Raw genomic sequence first — 23493 nt, 5'->3', positions numbered from 1 at the left:
GAGTCTTAATTATATAATTAACCTTTCTAATATTTCATTCAGACCACCAAACTGATCCATCAATGTATTCCTTCTAACAGGCAATAATGATAAAATCAGATCATCAAGTCTAAATGAACATTTTTGTGGACTTCTAAACCCTAAAGACTCACTTCATCTCGAATTTCTCTCATTCTTGAGACTCAAGATGATAAGAACTGGACGTGATTTACCGTGACTTTGATATAAAAATGGTGTCTTGGTCAAACCAATCAACTTAAAAAAACGTATTAATGCACGAGTTACTTTATGAGGAGTTATCCTTCTTGAAGATATAACTTTAGGAAATCTTTTCATTGCACACATAATTGTCGATAGATACCAATTTTCTGATTGAATTTTAAGCAATGAACAAAAATTCTGCAAAAAGACTCTTCAAAACTGGGATAAGATGCAAATGGACAGAAACATGTTTTCTCGCTATCACTAAAAAATATGACAATTTCTACAATAATCTGAAACGCACTGCATACTCTTAGTCCAATAAAAATGTTCACATCATCTCCAAATTGTTATCCAAACGACTTCTGTTTGCCGATAACTCTGTAGGATATTTATTGGTACAAAACAAGTTCTCAAGGAACGCCACCTTCTCATCAACACAATCATCCATAGACAAAAATAGCTCAAATCTCTGGGTCATTCTTTTGTTTAGTTAGTAATTGATTATGAGACGAGGACATCTTATCATCGTCTGACCTGCCCACTGGTGGTGGTTTGTGTACTTTAGGCAGTAAATACCACCGGGGCGTTCTAAATTTGTAGTTAAATGGGTCTGTATATTTATACGTGTCGTAATCGATTGTACATTTCTGTAACGAGCTCAAATTAGTTATAACTATGATATCGTTACCACTAATTATGGTATAGTATTTCTTGTTGTTTAATTGACGAAGGCTTTCATATATATAGTCAGTTGTATTCATGATTGTAATGCCACGACCTTTGTCGAATGGTTTTATTACAATTGTGTTCTCATGATGTAATCTATTTATTGCTGCTCTTTCGGCAGAATTCATGTTTTGTTTGGGTTTATTGGTAGTAATTTTAGATATTTCAACTTTGGTTGCCTCAATGTAATTTTCGAGGCTACTGTGAGTCTGGTGGGTTCCATATGTTCCATATGGATTTCATTTTGAAAGGATATTGTTGAGATTGTTTATTGCGCATTAAATATTTGATACGCATTCTCCCAGACAGCATATACATGTGATAGGTTGGCATAGGTGGGGTTGGTATAAATTTGAGTCCGTTGCCAAGGGCAATGACTGTTGGGGTTAGAATTTTACTCTGAAAATTCCGAATAAACTTTGAGACGAACTGAGCTTGATCCGCCAACCGTTTATTTTTAGCTAGTTTTCTTACGTGAGAAGTGTCTATTGCGTTTTGTGTTATTGTCTGTATGGACGGGTTCATAGTAATAACGGTAGTTCTTTTTTCCGGGAGGATGCGGTGACCCTGAAAATAGCCGTTTGGTTTGTGTGCCGAAGCACTGGTTTATTTTAGGCTAGAAGTGCGTTTCCTGCCCTTCCGGGGGTCCTGCACTCTTTTCCTCGATTATTTGAGGAGTTGACTTAGTTTTTCAACAACCAGAGCCTGATGTTCTTCTCCAGCCAGGCGTGTTATATCTGCAAAAACTTCCTTTACCAGAATGGTCTGGGATTTGTCCAGGTGGGTCGGTAAATAAATGTCAAGTAGTTTCGTGTACTGTTTAGAAGCCTGGTTTGAGATAAGTCCCCACTTTTGTAGAAATGCCGTAGACGGCTTCAAACCAGGTATAACTGAATCAGCCCAACCAATCAAAAGTCCACATGTGTTTTTCCCAGGTAAGATTCCAAGATCTCAGGAGTATTGGATCCACATGCAGATTGGGCTTCAGAGACTCAGTTATACTTACTCTAGTGCGCCCCTGTAGGTTGTGTCTGCGTAGTTGGTTGGTTGGTTGGCGAAAAAAATAGTGAAATTAATTATGATTGCATTTCTGTATCCTGTGTTTTATGCGCGCCAAGATAGGTTTACTAATGATAATAAAGCTTTGTTAAAACACTTAGAAAAGAAAACTGAACAAACTTATTAAAAACATGGATGAAACAGAATCAATTGCTCGCAAAAAGTACAGTGTGAAACCAACATGCTCAATAATAGCAAAAAACATTGACATTATATTAGACCAGGAACGAACACGTCATCTTTTTATAAAAAAAACAAACAAACATTTTTTAAAACTTAGGTGTCTACACGGGGAAGAAAATGCACTAAATATAATAACAGCCTCACATTTCAATAATATACGATATACTACTTGTATGTCTTCGGCATCGCGCATACTGCGCCATATGCCGGACGACACATTTAAACTTTCAACGATGCGTTTGATATCTCCACACTATGCTATGTGAATTACAGTCATGTGATATTTTGATATCTCCGCACTATACTATGTAAATTACAGTAATGTGATGTGATGTGTTTAATATCTCCGAACTTTGTTATATAAATTACAGTCATGTGAGGTGATCCATATCTCCGCACTATGCTATGTAAATTACAGTCATGTGAGGTTTTGATATTTCCGCACTATGCTATGTAAATTACAGTCATGTGATGTTTTGACATCTCCCCACTATGCTATGTAAATTACAGTAATATGATGCTTTTGATATCTCCGCACTATGCTATATAAATTACAGTAATGTGATGCGTTTGATATCTCCGCACTATGCTATGTAAATTACAGCCATGTGATGCGTTTGATATCTCCGCACTATGCTATATAAATTACAGTAATGTGATGCTTTTGATATCTCCGCACTATGCTATGTAAATTACAGTCATGTGATGTGTTTGATATCTCCACACTATGCTATATAAATTACAGTAATGTGATGTTTTTTTATATCTCCCCACTATGCTATGTAAATTACAGCCGTGTGATGTTTTGATATCTCCGCACTATGCTGTGTAAATTACAGTCATGTGATGTGTTTGGTATCTCCGCACTATCCTATATAAATTACAGTAATGTGATGCTTTTGACATCTCCGCACTATGCTATGTAAATTACAGTAATGTGATGTGTTTGATATCTCAACACTATGCTATGTAAATTCCAGTCATGTGATATGTTTGATATCTCATCACTATGCTATGTAAATTACATTAATGTGATGCGTTTGATATCTCCGCACTATGATATGTAAATTACAGTAATGTGATGTGTTTGATATCTCAACACTATGCTATATAAATTACAGTAATGTGATGATTTTGACATCTCCGCACTATGCTATAGAAATTACAGTCATGTGATGCTTTTGATATCTCCGCACTATTCCGCACTATGCTATATAAATTACAGTAATGTGATGCTTTTGATATCTCCGCACTATTCCGCACTATGCTATGTAAATTACAGTAATGTGATGCTTTTGATATGTCCGCACTATGCTACGTAAATTACAGTCATGTGATGTGTTTGGTATCTCCACACTATGCTATATAAATTACAGTAATGTGATGCTTTTGATATCTCCGCACTATGCTATGTAAATTACAGTAATGTGATGTTTTGTTATCCCCGCACTATGCTATATAAATTACAGTAATGTGATGCTTTTGATATCTCCGCACTATGCTATGTAAATTACAGTAATGTGATGTGTTTTATATCTCCGCACTATGCTATATAAATTACAATAATGTGATGCTTTTGATATATCCGCACTATGCTATGTAAATTACAGTAATGTGATGTGCTTAATATCTCCACACTATGCTATGTAAATTACAGTCATGTGATCTGTTTGATACCTCCACACTGTGCTATATAAATTACAGTCATGTGATGTGTTTGATATCTCCACAGTATGCTATATAAATTACAGCCATGTGATGTGTTTGATATCTCCACACTATGCTATGTAAATTACAGTCATGTGTTCTGTGTGGTGTCTCTGCAATATGCTATGTAAATTACAGCCATGTGATGTGTTTGGTAACTCCGAACTATGCTTTATAAATTACAGCCATGTGATGTTTTGATATCTCCGCACTATGCTATATAAATTACAGTCATGTGATGTCATGATATTTTCGCATTATGCTATATAAATTACAGTAATGTGATGCTTTTGATATCTCCGCACTATGATATATTAATTACAGTCATGTGATGTCATGATATTTTTGCATTATGCTATGTAAATTACAGGCATGTGATGTTTTGATATCTCCTAACTATGCAATGTGAATTGTAGCTATGTGATGTTTTTGATATCTCGTAACTATTATATTTCAATTACAGCCATGTGATGTGTTTAATATCCTCTCTCTGTGCTATGTAAATTACAGCAATATATTATGTTTCTGATATCTCCACACTATGCTATGTAAATTACAGCCATGTGATATGTGTGATATCTCAACACTATGCTATGTAAATTACATTAATGTGATGCTTTTGATATCTCCGCACTATGCTATGTAAATTACAGTAATGTGATGTGTTTGATATCTCAACACTATGCTATATAAATTACAGTAATGTGATGTGTTTGATATCTCCGCACTACGCTATGTAAATTACATTCATGTGATGCTTCAAGTTGACATCTCCGCACTATGCTATGTAAATTACAGTCATGTGATGTGTTTGGTAACTCCGAACTATGATTTATAAATTACAGCCATGTAGTGTTTTGATATCTCCGCACTGCTATATAAATTACAGTCATGTGATGTCATGATATTTTTGCATTATGCTATGTAAATTACAGGTATGTGATGTTTTGATATCTCCTAACTATGCAATGTGAATTGTAGCTATGTGATATTTTTTGATATCTCCTAACTATTATATTTCAATTACAGCCATGTGATGTGTTTAATATCTCCTCTCTATGCTATGTAAATTACAGCAATATATTATGTTTCTGATATCTCCACACTATGCTATGTAAATTACAGCCATGTGATGTTTTTTTTTATCTCCGCACTATGCTATGTAAATTACAGCCATGTGATGTTTTTTTTATATCTCCGCACTATGCTATGTAAATTACAGCAATATGATGTTTCTGATATCTCAACACTATGCTATGTAAATTACAGTTATGTGATGCTTTTGATATCTCCGCACTATGCTATATAAATTACAGTAATGTGATTCTTTTGATATCTCCGCACTATGCTATGTAAATTACAGTCATGTGATGTGTGTGGTATCTCCGCACTATGCTTTATAAATTACAGTAAAGTGATGTTTTTGATATCTCCACACTATGCTATGTAAATTACAGTAATGTGATGCTTTTGATATCTCCCCACTATGCTGTGTAAATTACAGTTATGTGATGTTTTGATATCTCCGCACTATGCTATGTAAATTACAGCCATGTGATGTGTTATGTCACTGCATTATGCTATATAAATTATTGTAATGTGATACGTTTGTTATCCTGCACTGCTATATAAATTAGTCATGTGATGTGTTTTATATCTCCGCACTATGCTATATAAATTACAGCCATGTGATGTGTTTGATATCTCCACACTATCCTATATAAATTACAGTCATGTGATCTGTTTGGTGTCTCCGCAATATGCTATGTAAATTACAGTCATGTGATCTGTTTGATATCTCCACACTGTGCTATATAAATTACAGTCATGTGATGTGTTTGATATCTCCACACTATGCTATATATATTACAGCCATATGATGTGTTTGATATCTCCACACTATGCTATGTAAATTACAGTCATGTGTTCTGTGTGGTGTCTCTGCAATATGCTATGTAAATTACAGCCATGTGATGTGTTTGGTATCTCCGAACTATGCTTTATAAATTACAGCCATGTGTTGTTGTGATATCTCCGCACTATGCTATATAAATTACAGTCATGTGATGTTATGATATCTACGCACTATGGTATATAAATTACAGTAATGTGATGCTTTTGATATCTCCGCACTATGATATATTAATTACAGACCTGTGATGTTTTTGACAACTCCACACTATGCTATATAAATTACAGCCATGTGATGTGTTTGATATGTCCACACTATGCTATGTAAATTACATTCATGTGATGTTTTTGATATCTCCTAACTACGATATTTAAATTACAGCCATGTAGTGTGTTTGATATCTCCTCTCTATGCTATGTAAATTACAGCAATATGATGTTTCTGATATCTCCACACTATGCTATGTAAATTGCAGCCATGTAATGTTTTTTTATATCTCCGCACTATGCTATGTAAACTACAGCCATATGATGTTTTTTTATATCTCCGCACTATGCTATGTAAATTACAGCCATGTGATGTATTTTTATATCTCCGCACTATGCTATGTAAATTACAGCCATATGATGTTTTTTATATCTGCGAACTGTGCTATGTAAATTACAGCCATGTGATGTTTTTTATATCCCCGCACTATGCTATGCAAATTACAGTAATATGATGCTTTTGATATCTCCGCACTATGCTATATAAATTACAGTAATGTGATGTGTTTGATATCTCCGCACTATGCTATGTAAATTACAGCCATGTGATGCGTTTGATATCTCCGCACTATGCTATATAAATTACAGTCATGTGATGTGTTTTATATCTCCGCTCTATGCTATAGAAATTATAGTAATGTGATGCTTTTGATATCTCCGCACTATTCCGCACTATGCTATATAAATTACAGTAATGTGATGTGTTTGATATCTCCGCACTATGCTATGTAAATTACAGCCATGTGATGCGTTTGATATCTCCGCACTATGCTATGTAAATTACAGTCATGTGATGTGTTTGGTATCTCCACACTATGCTATATAAATTACAGTAATGTGATGTGTTATATCTCTGCATTATGCTATATAAATTACTGTAATGTGATACTTTTGTTATCCTGCACTATACTATATAAATTAGTCATGTGATGTGTTTTATATCTCCGCACTATGCTATGTAAATTACGTCATGTGATGTGTTTTATATCTCCACAGTATGCTATATAAATTACAGCCATGTGATGTGTTTGATATCTCCACACTATGCTATATAAATTACAGCCATGTGATGTGTTTGATATCTCCACACTATGCTATATAAATTACAGCCATGTGATGTGTTTGATATCTCCGCACTATGCTATGTAAATTACAGCCATGTGATGCGTATGATATCTCCGCACTATGCTATATAAATTACAGTCATGTGATGTGTTTTATATCTCCGCTCTATGCTATAGAAATTATAGTAATGTGATGCTTTTGATATCTCCGCACTATTCCGCACTATGCTATAGAAATTACAGTAATGTGATGTGTTTGATATCTCCGCACTATGCTATGTAAATTACAGCCATGTGATGCGTTTGATATCTCCGCACTATGCTATGTAAATTACAGTCATGTGATGTGTTTGGTATCTCCACACTATGCTATATAAATTACAGTAATGTGATGTGTTATATCTCTGCATTATGCTATATAAATTACTGTAATGTGATACTTTTGTTATCCTGCACTATACTATATAAATTAGTCATGTGATGTGTTTTATATCTCCACAGTATGCTATATAAATTACAGCCATGTGATGTGTTTGATATCTCCACACTATGCTATATAAATTACAGCCATGTGATGTGTTTGATATCTCCACACTATGCTATATAAATTACAGCCATGTGATGTGTTTGATATCTCCACACTATCCTATATGAATTACAGCCATGTGATATTTTTTATATTACCGCACTATGCTATGTAAATTACAGCCATGTGATGTTTCTGTACGATATCTATGTTACAGCAATGTTCCACATGACGGATACTTACTTCCACATTCCACAAATGTTTTGTCCGGCTATGGCGTTCTGTAATCATTACATACGTGTTCACAAGACAAACCGATGTTCGATCGATCGATCGACAAATTGCACTAAAACAATATAACACGATCCACAAATGTTTCTTTTATCACGGAATAACTGCCTTTCAATGACACTGAGCTCCAGACAGTAGCTGTATCAAAGCGATTTCCAAACATTTATTGGATTCGGGATTTTGCTATAACTTTGGAAAGAGACACGGTTGTATGTGTTGTCTAACTACGAACACAACAAAAACATAAGCTTTGTAGAAATCATACCACTCTTTCTTTGATATTACCTTCGTCTTATGATGTATGCGGCCCAAAATGTGAGGATGACATATTTTCAAAATTTCCCGTGAAAGTACTGACAATAGAATAACTTACACAGCTTTATGATTATTACATTATTATTTATTTATTCATTTCGATTCATGCAATGCGTCGTTTCCTTCGAGATGTGGTATCATGCTTCATTTAGTTCATTTACGAAATAGGTTCTTTGGTTGGGTTCTCGCTGTTCGATAGAATAAATATCTATAAATATGAATAAGAATTATGAGATATGAGATATATGTAGAATTAGACAAGTTGAACTAACAATGTAAAAAAAGAATGATATTTGTAGGGAGGAGTAAATTCTAAAGTAAAGTCTAGCTGAGACTGTTACATCCAATGCCATATTAGAGCTGCTTCAAATATATTTTCACAACCAACAAGAAAACTGTGATGGGCGATCCAAACATTTTCAAGATGGACACTTGAAAGGCCATCATTTAGATATTATAAAGTATACAAAATTATACCATAGTTTTCTCACCTTTTTGGCATATTTCTGTCATATGTATTCTCAATGTATTCGTTAGTCCGATGTAGCGTATCCTTATCAAAGAAAAAGATAAATCAGTTATCTCCGTATAGTGTTTTCAATTGTATCCTTTACCACTGAGTGTGTCTGTTCCAATAAGCGTTCTGCACAAGGTGGTAAAGTTCATAATTGGAAATGTATTTCTAGTACTGAAACACGCTTTCGTTTGTAATTTTCTAATATAAAATCATTGATATATGTTATGATAAGACAAACTCACTATCGTAGCATATGAATCCATATGCCCTGATGCACTTATGATCGCCCCACTGATGTTCCTTAGTTCTCCTTTAAAACAAATAGAATGTACAATTGTCAATCAAGAACACCCATTTGAAAAAGCTGATACAATATTTTATTAGATTTCAATAGTATTTGCAGTTCTGCTCTTTAAATATAGTTATACAATCATTCATTCATGTGTTTGTATTGTATCACAAAATTAATGTAGACGTTCTTTGGATTTGCATAAAAAACACTTTCTAAGTTGAATGTAACTTCATATAAATAATTTGATTGATAAATAGATACTTCAAAATGTGTTTAGTTTGCTAATGAATTAAAAATAATTTATTTCCTAACTTTGATCAATGAAACCATTTGGTCATTTTCAGCGCTGGATATTTCAAAATATATTTTCACTCTATATTTATAGCAAATAAATAATACCTCAATATCTTTGATACCTGTTATACAACATTAGTGAGTTTCATTAGAGTTTTTTTTTTTGTGTGTGACAATGTCTTGTCAATTCTCTAAGGCAATCTGATAGCCATCAGTATCATATGGGTTACTAAGTTCCCAACTGAAATCACGATCTAAAATGTAGTTCGCAGTATCTATGAGCCACTGCAATGTATGTGATTGCTTTGAAAATATTTTATTGATCACATGACTATCCAACTTGAATTGTTCACATGCTTGTGCTTAAACCCATTTTACGCATTTAACATTACATAATGTTTTCTGATCTTCAACTTGGTGCCTATTGTACTTAATTACAATTACGGCCAATACATTAGAATCTATTCTTGTGCATGTATCATTAGTTGTGTGTTCTTGTTTCTGTAAAGTCTATAGAGCAATTACAGGAAAGCCACTGGAAATAGCTTCCCAATTTATCATCTATCACAATTTATAGAGAAAATCTACTAAAACGTTTATAGATGTATGTAGACATCTGCGCGTCGGTCGATACTGCCGCTGTATTGTCTTCGTGCATACTTGAGGTATCTTAGTAATAACCCCATATTAATATATGCTTAGATTATCAGTACAGTACAGTAAATGGAACATAAGTGGAACATAAATAACAAAACGGGCCGGGCCTAATGATTATTTGAAATAGTGAACAATATAGAATGTATTTAGTGACACACAAGATAACATAACTGTACCTACCGTAGATAGAAACAGTTACCTTGTCCATCAACTTCACCCTTTGCGAATGGTTTAAAATTCTGAGCTTGCCCAGTACTTGATATCACACCGGTAGGACCTCCTTTTACTGCATCAATGTGATAGTTCTCCCAAAATGACGAAGTTATCCATATCTTGATTAGAATGGCACCATGGGTCTGTTCACTGTGGTCTCTAGCAAGTACCATGCCTCGCTTTTTACATTTTGTAATTGCTTTGTCACGAGGCGTCCTTGAGTCGAAGAATTTGTATTTGACTATCTCTGCAGCATAGTAAGGATCTGAAATATAGATACCATTTTACAAAATCAAATCACCACATATAAAATCTTATGAGAGTGGATCATCTATTTTAAGTTAAGAAAACGGAGCAACATTCGATAATAATCATGACGAGCTGTTTTCCTGGTATTTTAATAATTACAAGACTTAAATAAGCGGAGGTAAATGGAGATGTTTCTAAAACTAAAAAAGTTAAATTAGGTTAATATATAAATGATTTACCTAGTGGTTCGCATACATACATAGCCTCTGGCCCTTCCCAAGCTTTATTCCCACAGTCAATGTCGACGTACTTGTAGTCATCTTTAACCCTTTGGGTGAGAAACAGAATACAATAATGAACAACTTCACAGTGATTGAATATGGCAGGTATCCCATTTCCAGCATACCCTCAAAGCATTCATTAACATTGTGGAGATTGCCAAATTATATAGTAGTACACACCAATTCGATAAGTTACAATCTTATTGATCAATTGCAAAACAAAGGTCAGTGCCTGTACTGTTACACTAGAACATTATTCCAATTCTTGTTGCGCCCTTTCTGGTTGAAAGTAGTGATTCATACTTTTTTTATTGTATTTCACCTCTGCTATAGCTATGTTTGGCATGATTTTTATAAGTATGCTGTTGTAAATGCTGTAATAAGTATAATGTGATTGAGTAGAATGGACAAGTTTCTATCTCCCAAAATAATTTGTTTGCTTGTTAACTTATTTTTTAAGTCTTAAGGCCTTACTCCATATATTTACATAGATCTCCATAAAACCTGGACCGGTTAACACTCAGCAAATAGATGAATTAATGTAGAGAAACGGAGTGTCATAACAGAAAGTGCATACATTCGAACTTACTAATGCTGAACTCAAATGGAATAACTTTTCATTTGTATAAATAATATTGTGGCCTAATTTCCATTGAGATTGTCGTTTGTTGCAGTTTGTTGCATATTAAAAGGCAGAGAATAAATGAATGTCCAGCCAAGGTAAGCCCAATAAACAGACTATTAATGTGGTGTCCCCCACAAGCTTCAAAGTATCAGAGAGATAATGTTTGACCCACATTACTTTAATGGCTTTTTGCATTGCACATATATCCAACATACCCAATCCCCCTTGGCCTATTATGGTGTTGCGTGATATTCTGTCATGCCCATTCCAAATAAAGGAGTATATTTTAGAATTTATAATACAAATATCTTTGTTATATCTGTGTTATGTATATTATGTGTAGAAATAGTATATGATCGGTATTACCGCTAGTTCGTTAAAATATAATTAAAATTGTTGTCGATTTTGTCACGCGCCAAGGTGCATTTTATCCCTGGAATTTGAATATCAAATCCAGAACGCGCACACACGGCGGGTAAATTCCGTTATGCTACAACTTAAAATTAATAAGATTTTCTGATTGACACTTAATTGAGAAACAATAATTGATATCCAGTTTGTGTCACCATTATACTTAAAAATGTATTATAATTGTATACTCTCTATACTTCTAAACGATTTATATCCACATGTGACGACAATAACAAAGAATCACTTACGAAATGACGACACAATTGTCCCCATGACCATTGGGCTCGTTAGGTGCAAATGCTCGGTAGAAGTCACGACTTCCATAAATTGTTTTAATGTCGTCGTCGATGTACTTTATGCCAATGAAGATATATTCTGTATCCAGCTCCCCCATTGCTTTGATTGCATTAACTATGTCATTATATGCACTCTCATCAGTTGGAACAGCAAGCATCATACCTCTTTTATAACATTCCGCGAATGAATCCTTAAACAGCACTTTGTCAGTAAAAATCTTGGATTCTACGAATAAATCAGTGAATATTGTTGAGTAATATAGTAGCATATGTCACTAGATGTCTGAATTGTAATTATAATGTACATGTTATAGAGTATAAACTGATAATGGCTCATACTGAAAGGTAGGATTTATAGCCTAAAGTTAGGCGCATTAAACGGGTGTCTAACACTGCTGGTTGCTGTACTCTTCTATTCTAATGATTACGTACTTGAAGGTGGCGGCGGTGCCTCGGTTGGTGCCTCTGTTGGTGCCTCTGTTGGTGCCTCGGTTGGTGCCTCTGTTGGTGCCTCTGTTGGTGCCTCGGTTGGTGCCTCTGTTGGTGCCTCGGTTGGTGCCTCGGTTGGTGCCTCTGTTGGCGCCTCTGTTGGCGCCTCTGTTGGTGCGACTGTGGGTTCAGGGAATACTTCAGAATAGAAAAATTGCCGGTTAATAACAGTAGATTCGACAAACATGTTGCTACCATCACATTTAGTAATTATTTTGTTCCATACCCTTAAGTGACAGTAACAGGAAGATTATTTGATTAACATATAATTCAACCATTGTCACATTGCTCATTAAGAATCGAGATATTAAATAATAAATAAGAATTCACACTAGACACAAACTAAAAATGTACTTCCTGCCTGGTACATTTCCCCCCTTGCAGGGAAAGAGTTAGATTATAAATTCTGAAACACTACAATAATGTATGTAAACAACATTTTTGCGATATTGGCTCGAATTTACGTGGAAACAATTCGACGTTTACTTGTTTCAGTGCAAATGGTTCGAATAAAACAATGTTCAGCACTTCGCTGCGCATGTACAGACATTCAATACACCAGCCCGCACAACTCCAAAATTTGGAGAAATCACTTCTAATCGCAACAAGAGTATTTGTGTATCACATCTTAAAGAATGCAGATAATGAATAACAATTTGCATGCATGAATACATAATTTGCTAAATAATTTGTAGATTCAGCAGCTATTATACTAAAACCGCTCGTAGAAAAACAAAAATGCAAAAACTAATTCCCGCTAACGCATATTTTGTTGTACAATAAAATTATATGAGACCCCGTGTTATATACTCACTCAAATTGCCAGGTGACGCAATGGCCGTTACACATTCAGATTCAAGTAATTCTTCGCCCCATTTACCAGTTTCTAAGTCGAGGACGTGAACACCGCACCCGCCTTTTTCAATACCTAGTACGGTTCCATCAGGTTGAATTGAAATGTCGTCTGCTTTCATACCAAAACTTTTTTGGTATTTCCATGTACCATCAAATCCGCCCACCCGTCGCTTTAGTCCTCCAGATGAAGTGACACCTAACATAGTGCCATCTGGTAGTACATCGATGCGGATAGCATCGTTGAATTTACGGCTGGTTGTCCATTCACTGGTCAGATCGGGTCGAGTCATCAGTTTCCGACTGACGGCGGAGGATACGGCGATGATTGAACCGTCCTGTTGCACTGTCACATCCTGAATGCAGCAACTGTTCTCAACGACCTTCCACTTGCCAGCATGAATAGACGTCTTAGTATATAGTTGATTGTCTTCACCGACTCCAAGTAAGCTACCATCTTGCATGACTGCAATTCTCATCATACAGCAAGAACTTCCAATAGGACCGTCCCACTGTCTATCCGAATAACTTTTGGAGTACAACTTCTTATCTTCACCAGTACCAAGCAACGCAGGCCCTGAAATATGAATATAATGTGTGTTTGTTCATCAACTGTCACGCATCGCTACCTTTAACTATAATAACGATGCATTTACTTAATTGTAATGAATAATTCATATTCACCATTATAATTTCTTGAAGGTCGACCACCAATATTTGCCTATTAGAAAAGTATGAACAAGAAAATATAATTAATATTAGAGTGAGGTTATTATACATGTATATATCACACATTTCGCGCAACGACAGTATAGCGGCAGTATATAAATGCGACCATTCTCGCATTAACTGTTCTTTTATATTATATCTTCCCGATTCAATCGTTCGCTGTATCAAGCTAAGAACTAAAAACGGGGGAGTCGCCACCTGCTCATGCGTCATATGGCCATAGCGTGTCATTGTTGGACTCATACCACTAATTGAATTTCCATAGACGACAATGTTAACATATGACGAGATTGCTATATGAAAATGATGAAGAAAGTTGAAAACATGACTCGAAAATGGGAAATCAACATGCCAGTAAACAACCATATGAAAAAACTAACATGTTGGCCAGCTCAAACTCTTACCAATCTCAGGTAAACAAGACACACCTACTGTATTTGGATTGCACCTAGAGAAATCACTGGAAAAACACCAAGATTAGAACATCCAAATACACACAGAATAAACCCACAGGTACACAGTCGCTAAGTAGTAAACAAAAGACCACATGTTGGTCTCATCTTTGACCCAGGTGATTACGCCCTCAAACAGGGAGCACCTGAGAAAAAACAAATTTAAAAAAATTTATTGGTTCTTTCTAGGCATTTAATCGGGCTACGAGCAGCCATTGGTTAATTAGTGGTATGAGACCTGTTTACAAACAAGTGTTTGCGTTTTTAGCGTGTGTTATTATCGTCCTTGGGACTCAATTCCCGCGCGTGCGCAGGTGACGACCCTCCCGCTTCAACAAGCCTGTGACAATTAATGGGAGTCTTTTCCGCCATCTTGAAAATATTGCATAATCGTCCCAAATTACATAATAAGATATGATAACAAACTGTCGAATACCACAGAATTACGGTACAATATAACCTATTGAGGTAGAGTGATAATTATATTGATATATAAAATACAATGAGAAATAAAATAAATCATCACAACAAAATGAAATTAAGCATCGAATTCGTTTTTTCCTGAAATTTTGTATCAGAGAATTTATTTTTTTAACTCTTCTTTACCAAAATTCTTTCTGAATACCCCGCATGTTAAATCTGTGAGCAAAAAATGTATAAATAATATAAAATATGCATAAATATCTATGTAATGTAAACTTATCACAAGAGAAAAATGTAATTTAATTTAGTTTGTACTAAACCAGAGAGCAATTTAAACAACGACACAGCCTCAGTTTTTAGATCATCAGCAAAATTGTATCTAGTGTAAAATTCGTATTTCAATTGAAGTCTACAGTAAAATGTCACAACAATCACGAAATAAAATATGTCCATAGTAACAAAGCAAAAAGAACAGAAAAAGAAAATAAAAGAAACTGATTCTCAAGTTAATTCGATTCAATAAAATTTATGTTTCAATGTTATGACAAAGTAGAGGCCGCGTATCGTATTCCTGGTATATGCCCGTGAATACATTGACATAAAATGGCATAACAAATGACTCATTTACATATACGTTTGTTTTTCCAACTAAAATGTGCATTCATTTTAAAAACCAAAGCTTTGTAGTGTACTTTTTGAAAATCATGAAAAATATATGCAGAAAGTTAGTATTAGCAGAAATGAACAGAAAAGTACACGTAAACAACAATGTCAGGATATTGCTCTTCCACCCAGCTTCTGCAACATCATACATGTAACGAAAGCGAATAAATAATATTACTAGCACAATTCTCCGTAATCCAAAAGTTAAGTTACTCATTTACTTGAGCTCATATGAGGGTATTCATTAGATTTTATATGTGCGAACGAGGTTGGATTCTTTTTTTTCCTAAAAACGAGGCGGTGGACAGAAATGACCAGGAGTGATAGTTGATTTGATCTTTGTTTTTGCTGTACAGATACTTGCTAAGTTGTATATGTAACGTTGATGCATCGATCGAAAATCTGGTAAAGTTCAGAGTGTTGCATCCCACGGACGAGATGTCATAGAAAGTTTACATTATCCCAGTGCCGTGAAGAGACCTAAGCGACTGCCGAACCAGCATCGGAGCAGCTCTGTTGACATTCAGCATTGGACTGTGTGATTTATACTTGCCTCCTGGTCAGCGAATTTTTGGAATTGTACAGAACGTTGTGAACCGGTATGACATTGTTATATATTATTGAACATACTGTTCTGTGACATATTTTTATTATTGTAGTGTGTATCATTTAACGAGAACTGACGATAGTGGTGAAGCTATTGTGTTCTTGCTGTAAATTTCGCAAAATTATTTAGTGGATGGCGTGAGTCTATTTTTGCCCTAGTAATTTGGTTTGGAGTGACAATATCCTCCATTTTCATTTTTTGGTGGTTTTGCTATAGTAATATCCTATAGTAATATATGTGCAGCTCAGACAACTGATGAGCTTTGTGGAAATTATTTCAACTATGAAAGGTCTTGTTTCCATAGCAGCCCTCAAGAATATGTCCAGATGTTAGCACATCCAGCCCAGTGGTGGACATCGTCCGCCTGCACGGTATTGTTCCGTTCGGACATTCTTCTCTCTACAACAACGTGCGGTAATTCTATTCATAACCGTGTATGTCACGGGGTTGCGCGATAGAAAGTTTTCCGACCAATAGAAAGCTATGTTACAATGACTGCCAGAAAGCGCCTCGACATCCAAGCCAACACAGCTATCACTGTGTGCAGCGACATTTATACTCGGGTCAGATATTTTCATCATCATCATGGTGAAAACAAAGGGCGACTTTAAACCGAAGAACGAAGAACGAAGAATATATATGTTATGATTAAACAGTATGAACGATGACTGCATGTAAATGTATTAAACTGTTATGATTAAACAGTATGAATATTCTGTCTTCGTTCTTGTTTTTCGTTCTTCGGTTTAAACACACCCGACAACAAAGGACAATACATTTTCAGAAAACGGTATTTTGTGATGGTTGTTGGCACCCCCGCTGAACAGTGTAACAAGATTACCCCTACATATGCAACATATTTAAATTTGGTTGTTTAGGATTTGTTTAGGTTGTTTAAGTTTGTGCTGTTTTTTTGATTTTAGATAATTTCACCAGCTTTTCGACCGGTGTTTCACAGCATCTCGTGCAGAGCCCATAGAAATACATGGTGTAGTGGTGCGCGTCTTAAATAGCAACGTGGAGCGTCTCGTGACTTAGCTCCACCTCGAAGATTTTGATAGTTTGGCCAAGCGCGTTGAAGAAAGAAGCAATATGATTGGCTGTTGGTAAACTGATTCTAAACTGTGAGGGCATTGTCACATACACGTAGTCCTAATGAAGTACTTCAAGGTGATAGTGGAGTACTTCACCGGAACAATCACCTTGTAAATTCAAGATGAGTAGTAGATGAATTTAACCACCATTCGACAAAGATCACAGATTGATACATGAACACCGGTCATAATACTGTTCACGGACGCTTTGAAAGTAGAATGAGTGTGGTTCCCGTGGAATGCACAGCTCTGTATAAACATATTGGATATTGGGAGGACACGAAATAAAGAATAGAAAATGCCATTCCTTGTTACATCACTGCTCTAGAAGATATCACAAAACAGGAGGACAAAATCCCTCATGCTGAGCCATCTTGTGGAGGAGATTTTTGGAAAGGTACAACTTCACTATTCAATATCAAATTATTCCCCGTAATTTGACATTACCACATTGTGAATTGAATCTGATATTGATTACATAATGCTATGTTGGTATCATTCCGATATCGAACCTTAACTCCCGACAACTATGTGTACATGCTACTATTTTGGTACCAATTCTATATCGTATATTAACAGCTTCCAACAACTATTTTATACATTTTGGTGCCATTCCTATATTGAGTAATGACAGCTCCCGGAGACTAAATAATACAGGGTGCTAATTTGGTGTCATTCCTACATCGGATGTTAACAGCTTCGAAAAATTAAATAATATATGCTACTATTCCTATATCAACTATAACTTCCTCTAACTGAATAATACATTTTTACAGCTCTGACAATTAAATTATTGTAACAATACAATATTATTTTTTGTAATAATGGCAATCACTATATTGATCAACTTCAATGTTATTTATAAGTATTATAATGTCGATAATTAACATGTTCTAATAATTATCATCTATGACTGTAGAATTACATTTAATAATTAGTACAAATTACCGGCAATAGTGTGTGTCTAGTTTTATTGTAAATTTGGACTATGCACGCCAATCGTTACGATCCAATCATGTTAAAGAACGGAGCTCAATATATATAATAATGAGAAACGTATTCTAGATTGTTGACAGTATAAAATATGGATGGAAGAGGATGGGCGGGATGAGAAGAATTACATTTGCGGGCGTCTTGGTGGTGTTTTTTTTTTCATAAAGCAGGAAAACTGGTGCTTCATCAAAATAGAGATGCAAAAAGGTGCTCCAAGTCCCGTTTTTAACATACTATCGTTTGTTAATATTATTAATATTGGTATAATAATAGTATTAATATTAGCTAATTAACATAAGTATATGTACATAATTAACATATGTAGAAAATGTATTTCCAAATTAGTGTTAGATATTCAACTACAATAACAGTAATTCACTAACCTGTGCCTGGAGGACTGCTGCGAGGAAAAACCAAACTCCGACCATTTTTCTACGATGTGGATCCAAAGATTGCGTCAGAGCAATACGAGATGATAACATGTATGTGGAGTCGTATTTAAATGTTGTGTTGAACAAATAAATAAGGAGCTAAGGGGTCACATTAACACCCCCCAACATAGGCTTACACGTGGATATGTTGAAATAGTTTAAAATGTTAAGCAGATGTCATGAATTATTTGAATAGTTTTCTATTAATATACAATTTTTTTCTAATTTAAATAATTCTTTCTTTCCCGAAATTTATTTCTTGTTATTATCCAGCTGAATGCCAATGAATCACACCATCCGGGGTTTGGTGACTTAATGAAGCATCAATAAAAGCACTGGGAATACAATCGTGATACCAGTATTTTATCATACAACAATCTTTAAACTGAGAATAATAACAAAATTTAGGAGATGAACAGATGTATAATGTGACGGCGAGTTCTCAACAGAAAAAAAGCAGAATTAGAAACTTGATATCAGTACATGAAAGACTGAAAACATTTTGATCAACATAACTATATAGATTATAAATTATAAATTATATAGATTATACCGCCTAAATGTCCAAGTGAGCAAGCGTGTAGTAACCTTGTCACTGGAGATTTAAAGGGTTCATAATAATTAATTTATGTGATACCAGTAGTTTTTCATAAAACATTCTTTAAACTGAGAATAACTAAATTTAGGAGATGACAGATGTATAATAGGCCAGCGTGTTCTAAACAGCTAAATAGAAAACAGAACTGGAAACATTTACAACAACAAAACTGTAAAGATGATACCACCTAGTATTACATTTTCCAGTGAGTAAGCGTGTAATAATCTTGTCAGTGAAAGTTTATATATAATACTTGTAATTAACTTATGTCAGCGATATTGGAAAGGGTGTGTCGTCATCGGTTCATTTACATCCTTTCACAGGCAACAGCATTTATTTTTCGCAGTTACAGCTCAGTTATTCTTATTTCTTTAAGGCCACTGAACAACATGTTAAGCTTTCAAGCATATTAGTAGAATCTCATAGGAATTAGCTTCATACGAACAGTGAAATGTAAAATACTACATTATAAAAAGTATAATTTGCCGAATTAAAATGAAACTTATATGCAGTAACTCGTTTTTAATTTAGTTCAAATGATTTCAATGGCCATGCAGCTATAATGTGATTAATGGGTACACAATAATTTCAGTAACTAAAGTTTTAACTTCCTTAAATTATTTAATATATTTTAATATTTTACAATTATGGTGAACCATATGCGTCAATAGAGGACAAAACAAAAGGGAGAAAAAAATAAAACAATACAATATGTACAAGGCTTGTGTGACCTAAATGGCAAAATAAATATATATATAAATTGGAAAATTAAAAAAAACATTTGTAACAAGACTGTAATCATTATTTAAGTGAAGATAAATGTTTAGTAACTCAATGATTAAACGATATGACAGAGCATTCTTCGAAGTGAGGGAGAAGTGTACGTACCAGTGGGTCTTTTTTAAAAAATTTTTGTTCACTTTCGTTGGAGATGATTGAAGACGATAGTATTGTTAGCGGCATATATTAGTTATTTCAGAGTGATAAATAGTTAACACATATGGGCTTGTGACATGCTTTTGGTACTCCCAATAATTTTGCAAATACACGAGGGCAATTTTCAACCTAAAGCCACGAACGTTGAATTGAAAATTTGTACACGATCGGGAATGTTCGGAATTGGTCATAAGCGAGAAACGCCAGAATGGGCTGTAGGCTGGGTGGTTTGAACAGTTAGAAAAGAGGATATTGAATTGAATGAACAATTGAGAGGGGCTGTAGGTGGGATGAAGCGGCCTGGAGCGGCTTCAGTCAATCGGTGAAGGTTGTATTGGGTCATACGAGAGAGAGGGAGACGGGAAATGGCGGTCAGCAAGAGGAAGAAGGCCGGGTAGATAGTAAGTTAAAATAAAGGAACGCTACTAGGTCATGTAGGAAAGAAGGAACCTCAGATAGGGATATCGAGAAGAAGAGGCCGACAGGAGCTGTAGTTGAGACTAGGATGTCAGGTAGGGTGATACACTGAATTGTATCCGGGATTTGATTGTAAGAGAGAAAGGGAACACGAGAGAAACAGTAAGCTAGAAGAGGTTTATGCAAGGGGATGCAATCTGGAAGGTTTTGAATTGGGTTAAAATGAGAAAGTGGGAGAGAGGACTGGTAAACAAGAAGGTGCCGAGAGGGGCAGTAAATGAGACATCCATGGATAAGGCAATAGTAGAATGTCGGGTGAAGTGTTAAACGATTACGATAGATAAGGATTGGATCAGAAGACTGGGATGGGACTGGTATGGTAATAAAAGGACGAGATGGGCTATAGGAGAAAGGATGATTTATTGGTCGGGCGGGTAGGAGAAACCATGAGCAAGAGGAGACGCCGATTGGGGAGGAAAACGAAAATAAAGTGCCACATGGAACTGTACGTGAGAGGGTGTGCCTGGAGGGATTGTAGGCAAGAAGGGGATCTGGGGTAGGAGGTGAACTATTGGAAAAGGATGAGATTAGTTTGTAAATAGGAAAGCAAGGCCGAGATGGGTGCTAAATAAGAGCGAAATGCCGGGAGAGCTACGGGCGAGAAAGGGCCGTTTGATCAGAAATTTAGCCCCCGAATTATATTGTTCATTGAATATGTCAAAATATAATATTCAAAGCATCAGGTATTATCAAGCCAACATTTCCTTAATCTGTTCCATTGAAAGAAAACGCCAGTACCATTTTAACGAATCACATGTTCAATTATGTTTAAATCTGGCATTCCCAATCCCAGCAATATAATCATCAGTTCTCGGGATAATGTACAAATCAGATTCAGTAACTGCATTAAATTATCACGTTTAGTTAGTAACATACAGGGTAAAGTCCAACGACTCACATTTGGTTCAATTATATTGTTAATTAATTGTAAATTGTGTGCGACCTTAACTTCTTGAAAATCATCCGCATTACAGTTATAACATATTTATGTGGTAAAACTTTCAACGATCATGAGTCTTAATTATAAAATCTACCTCATGAACCCTTTCTAATATTTCATAGGAACCACCAAACTGATCCATCAATGTATTCCTCCTAATGGTCAATAATACTAAAATCAGACCACCAATTCCAAATGAACGCTTTGTGCATTTCGAAACCCTAAAGACGTTCAACCCAATTGACTTGCAAAACATACCAACAATTAGAAACGGCTAGCGTTCTTTTGTCTTGAACCGCATTGTGGGTAAAAAAAACCTTCACACCTGGACCGAGGGAGTCAGACAAATCATGATACCTCTAGAATAATCATTAAAATCGACAAATTTACATGCAAAGTGATACCTCGTTATATGACTTTACTTTGACCTTAAATTACAGGCAAATACAACGTAAACAAAACATGTAAACAAAATTAGCACTATGGAATTTTGCGTTATTGAACCCTGAAACGTATCAAAACCAGTCTACAAACTCATAAACATCCTGTACCTGCCATGAAAAGATTATTATCGAGAATTATTTGCATCTTCTAATTTTTATAAGGTAAAAACGGCGTGTACCAACATGCTAGCATCGCTAAACAAATCTTGTCTAAATATCGTCGTTCATGTTTATGTAGTCGATCGAAAAGCCTGTGATATATAGATTATACCAGTGTCCCAGTGAGTAAGCGTGTAATAATCTTGTCGAGGATTTAAAGGGTTTATAATAATTAATTAATTTTAATTTCATAAAACAATCTTTAAAGTGAAAACAACTAAATTTAGGAGATAAACATATGTATAATATGCCAGGGTGTTCTAAACAGCTAAACAGAACTGAAAACATTTCGAACAACAAAACTGTAAAGATTATACCGCCTAGGGTATTAGTATTAAGTTTTCCAGTGAGTGAGCGTGTAATAATCTTGTCCGTGAGGGTTTATAATAATTAACTTATGTCAGCGATATTGGGAAGGGTGTGTCGTCATCGGTTCATTTACATCCTTTCACAGGCAACAGCATTTCTTTTTCGCAGTTACAATTCAGTTATTCTTATTTTCATGTGGCCACTAAGCAACCTTTTAAACTTGCAAGCATATTAGTTGAATTTCATAAGTAGAATTAGCTTCATACGAACAGTGAAATGTGAAATACTATATTATAAGAACTAGTTTGCTACTTTAGTACGCCAAACATACAGTGCTACATTATTATATTTTTATTTTCGTTAGACAACAAAGGTTTTAGATAACCATCCCGAAAAGCAGCAAAAACTATAATTTACCTAATTAAAATGAAAATTAAATTGTATGCAGTAACTCATCTGCTCATCTTTAATTTAGTTCAATGATTTCAACAGCCATGCGTATATAATGTGAATAATGTGTCCACAAAAGTTTCAGTAAATAAAAAGTGTTTAAACTTCCTTAAATTATGCCTCTGATTACGGTTGTTATGGTAAAAATTATATCTATTATCATATTTTAACTCTTTGACACTGATGGGCATAAATAGTTCTAATTTGTGTGCGATGTAATGAATGGGGATACCATATGACTTATCTTCAGTATTGTGTTAGCAGCAGTTGTATGTCCACGCATACAAGCTTCTAACTTAAGTTTAACTGTGTCAAAGGCTTCATAGTATGATTTATACAATTGGCGGATACACATAAGCT

The 23493-nt window shown here is 35.0% G+C and overlaps 2 protein-coding genes across 2 annotated transcripts in view; both read right to left on the bottom strand.

The window, feature by feature from the left end:
• The window catches only part of LOC100368971 (small ribosomal subunit protein mS22-like), a 333717-nt gene that overhangs the window by 84235 nt on the left and 225989 nt on the right, over positions 1-23493 (bottom strand). The window lies entirely within an intron of this gene.
• LOC146734029 (uncharacterized) lies at positions 8317-18818 on the bottom strand. Its single transcript, XM_085490774.1, has 10 exons — positions 18774-18818; positions 14114-14150; positions 13392-14006; positions 12521-12715; positions 12041-12314; positions 10715-10803; positions 10194-10491; positions 9013-9080; positions 8745-8806; positions 8317-8461 (listed from the first exon to the last, which is right to left on the bottom strand). The coding sequence occupies exons 1-9, from the start codon at positions 18816-18818 to the stop codon at positions 8787-8789; spliced, it is 1641 nt and encodes a 546-aa protein (XP_085346900.1). The 3' UTR covers positions 8317-8461; positions 8745-8786.

The sequence above is a fragment of the Saccoglossus kowalevskii genome, chromosome 15 (genome assembly GCF_978046115.1).
Source record: "Saccoglossus kowalevskii chromosome 15, keSacKowa6.1, whole genome shotgun sequence".
Taxonomy (NCBI): domain Eukaryota; kingdom Metazoa; phylum Hemichordata; class Enteropneusta; family Harrimaniidae; genus Saccoglossus; species Saccoglossus kowalevskii.
This window is presented reverse-complemented; position numbering and strand designations above follow the sequence as displayed.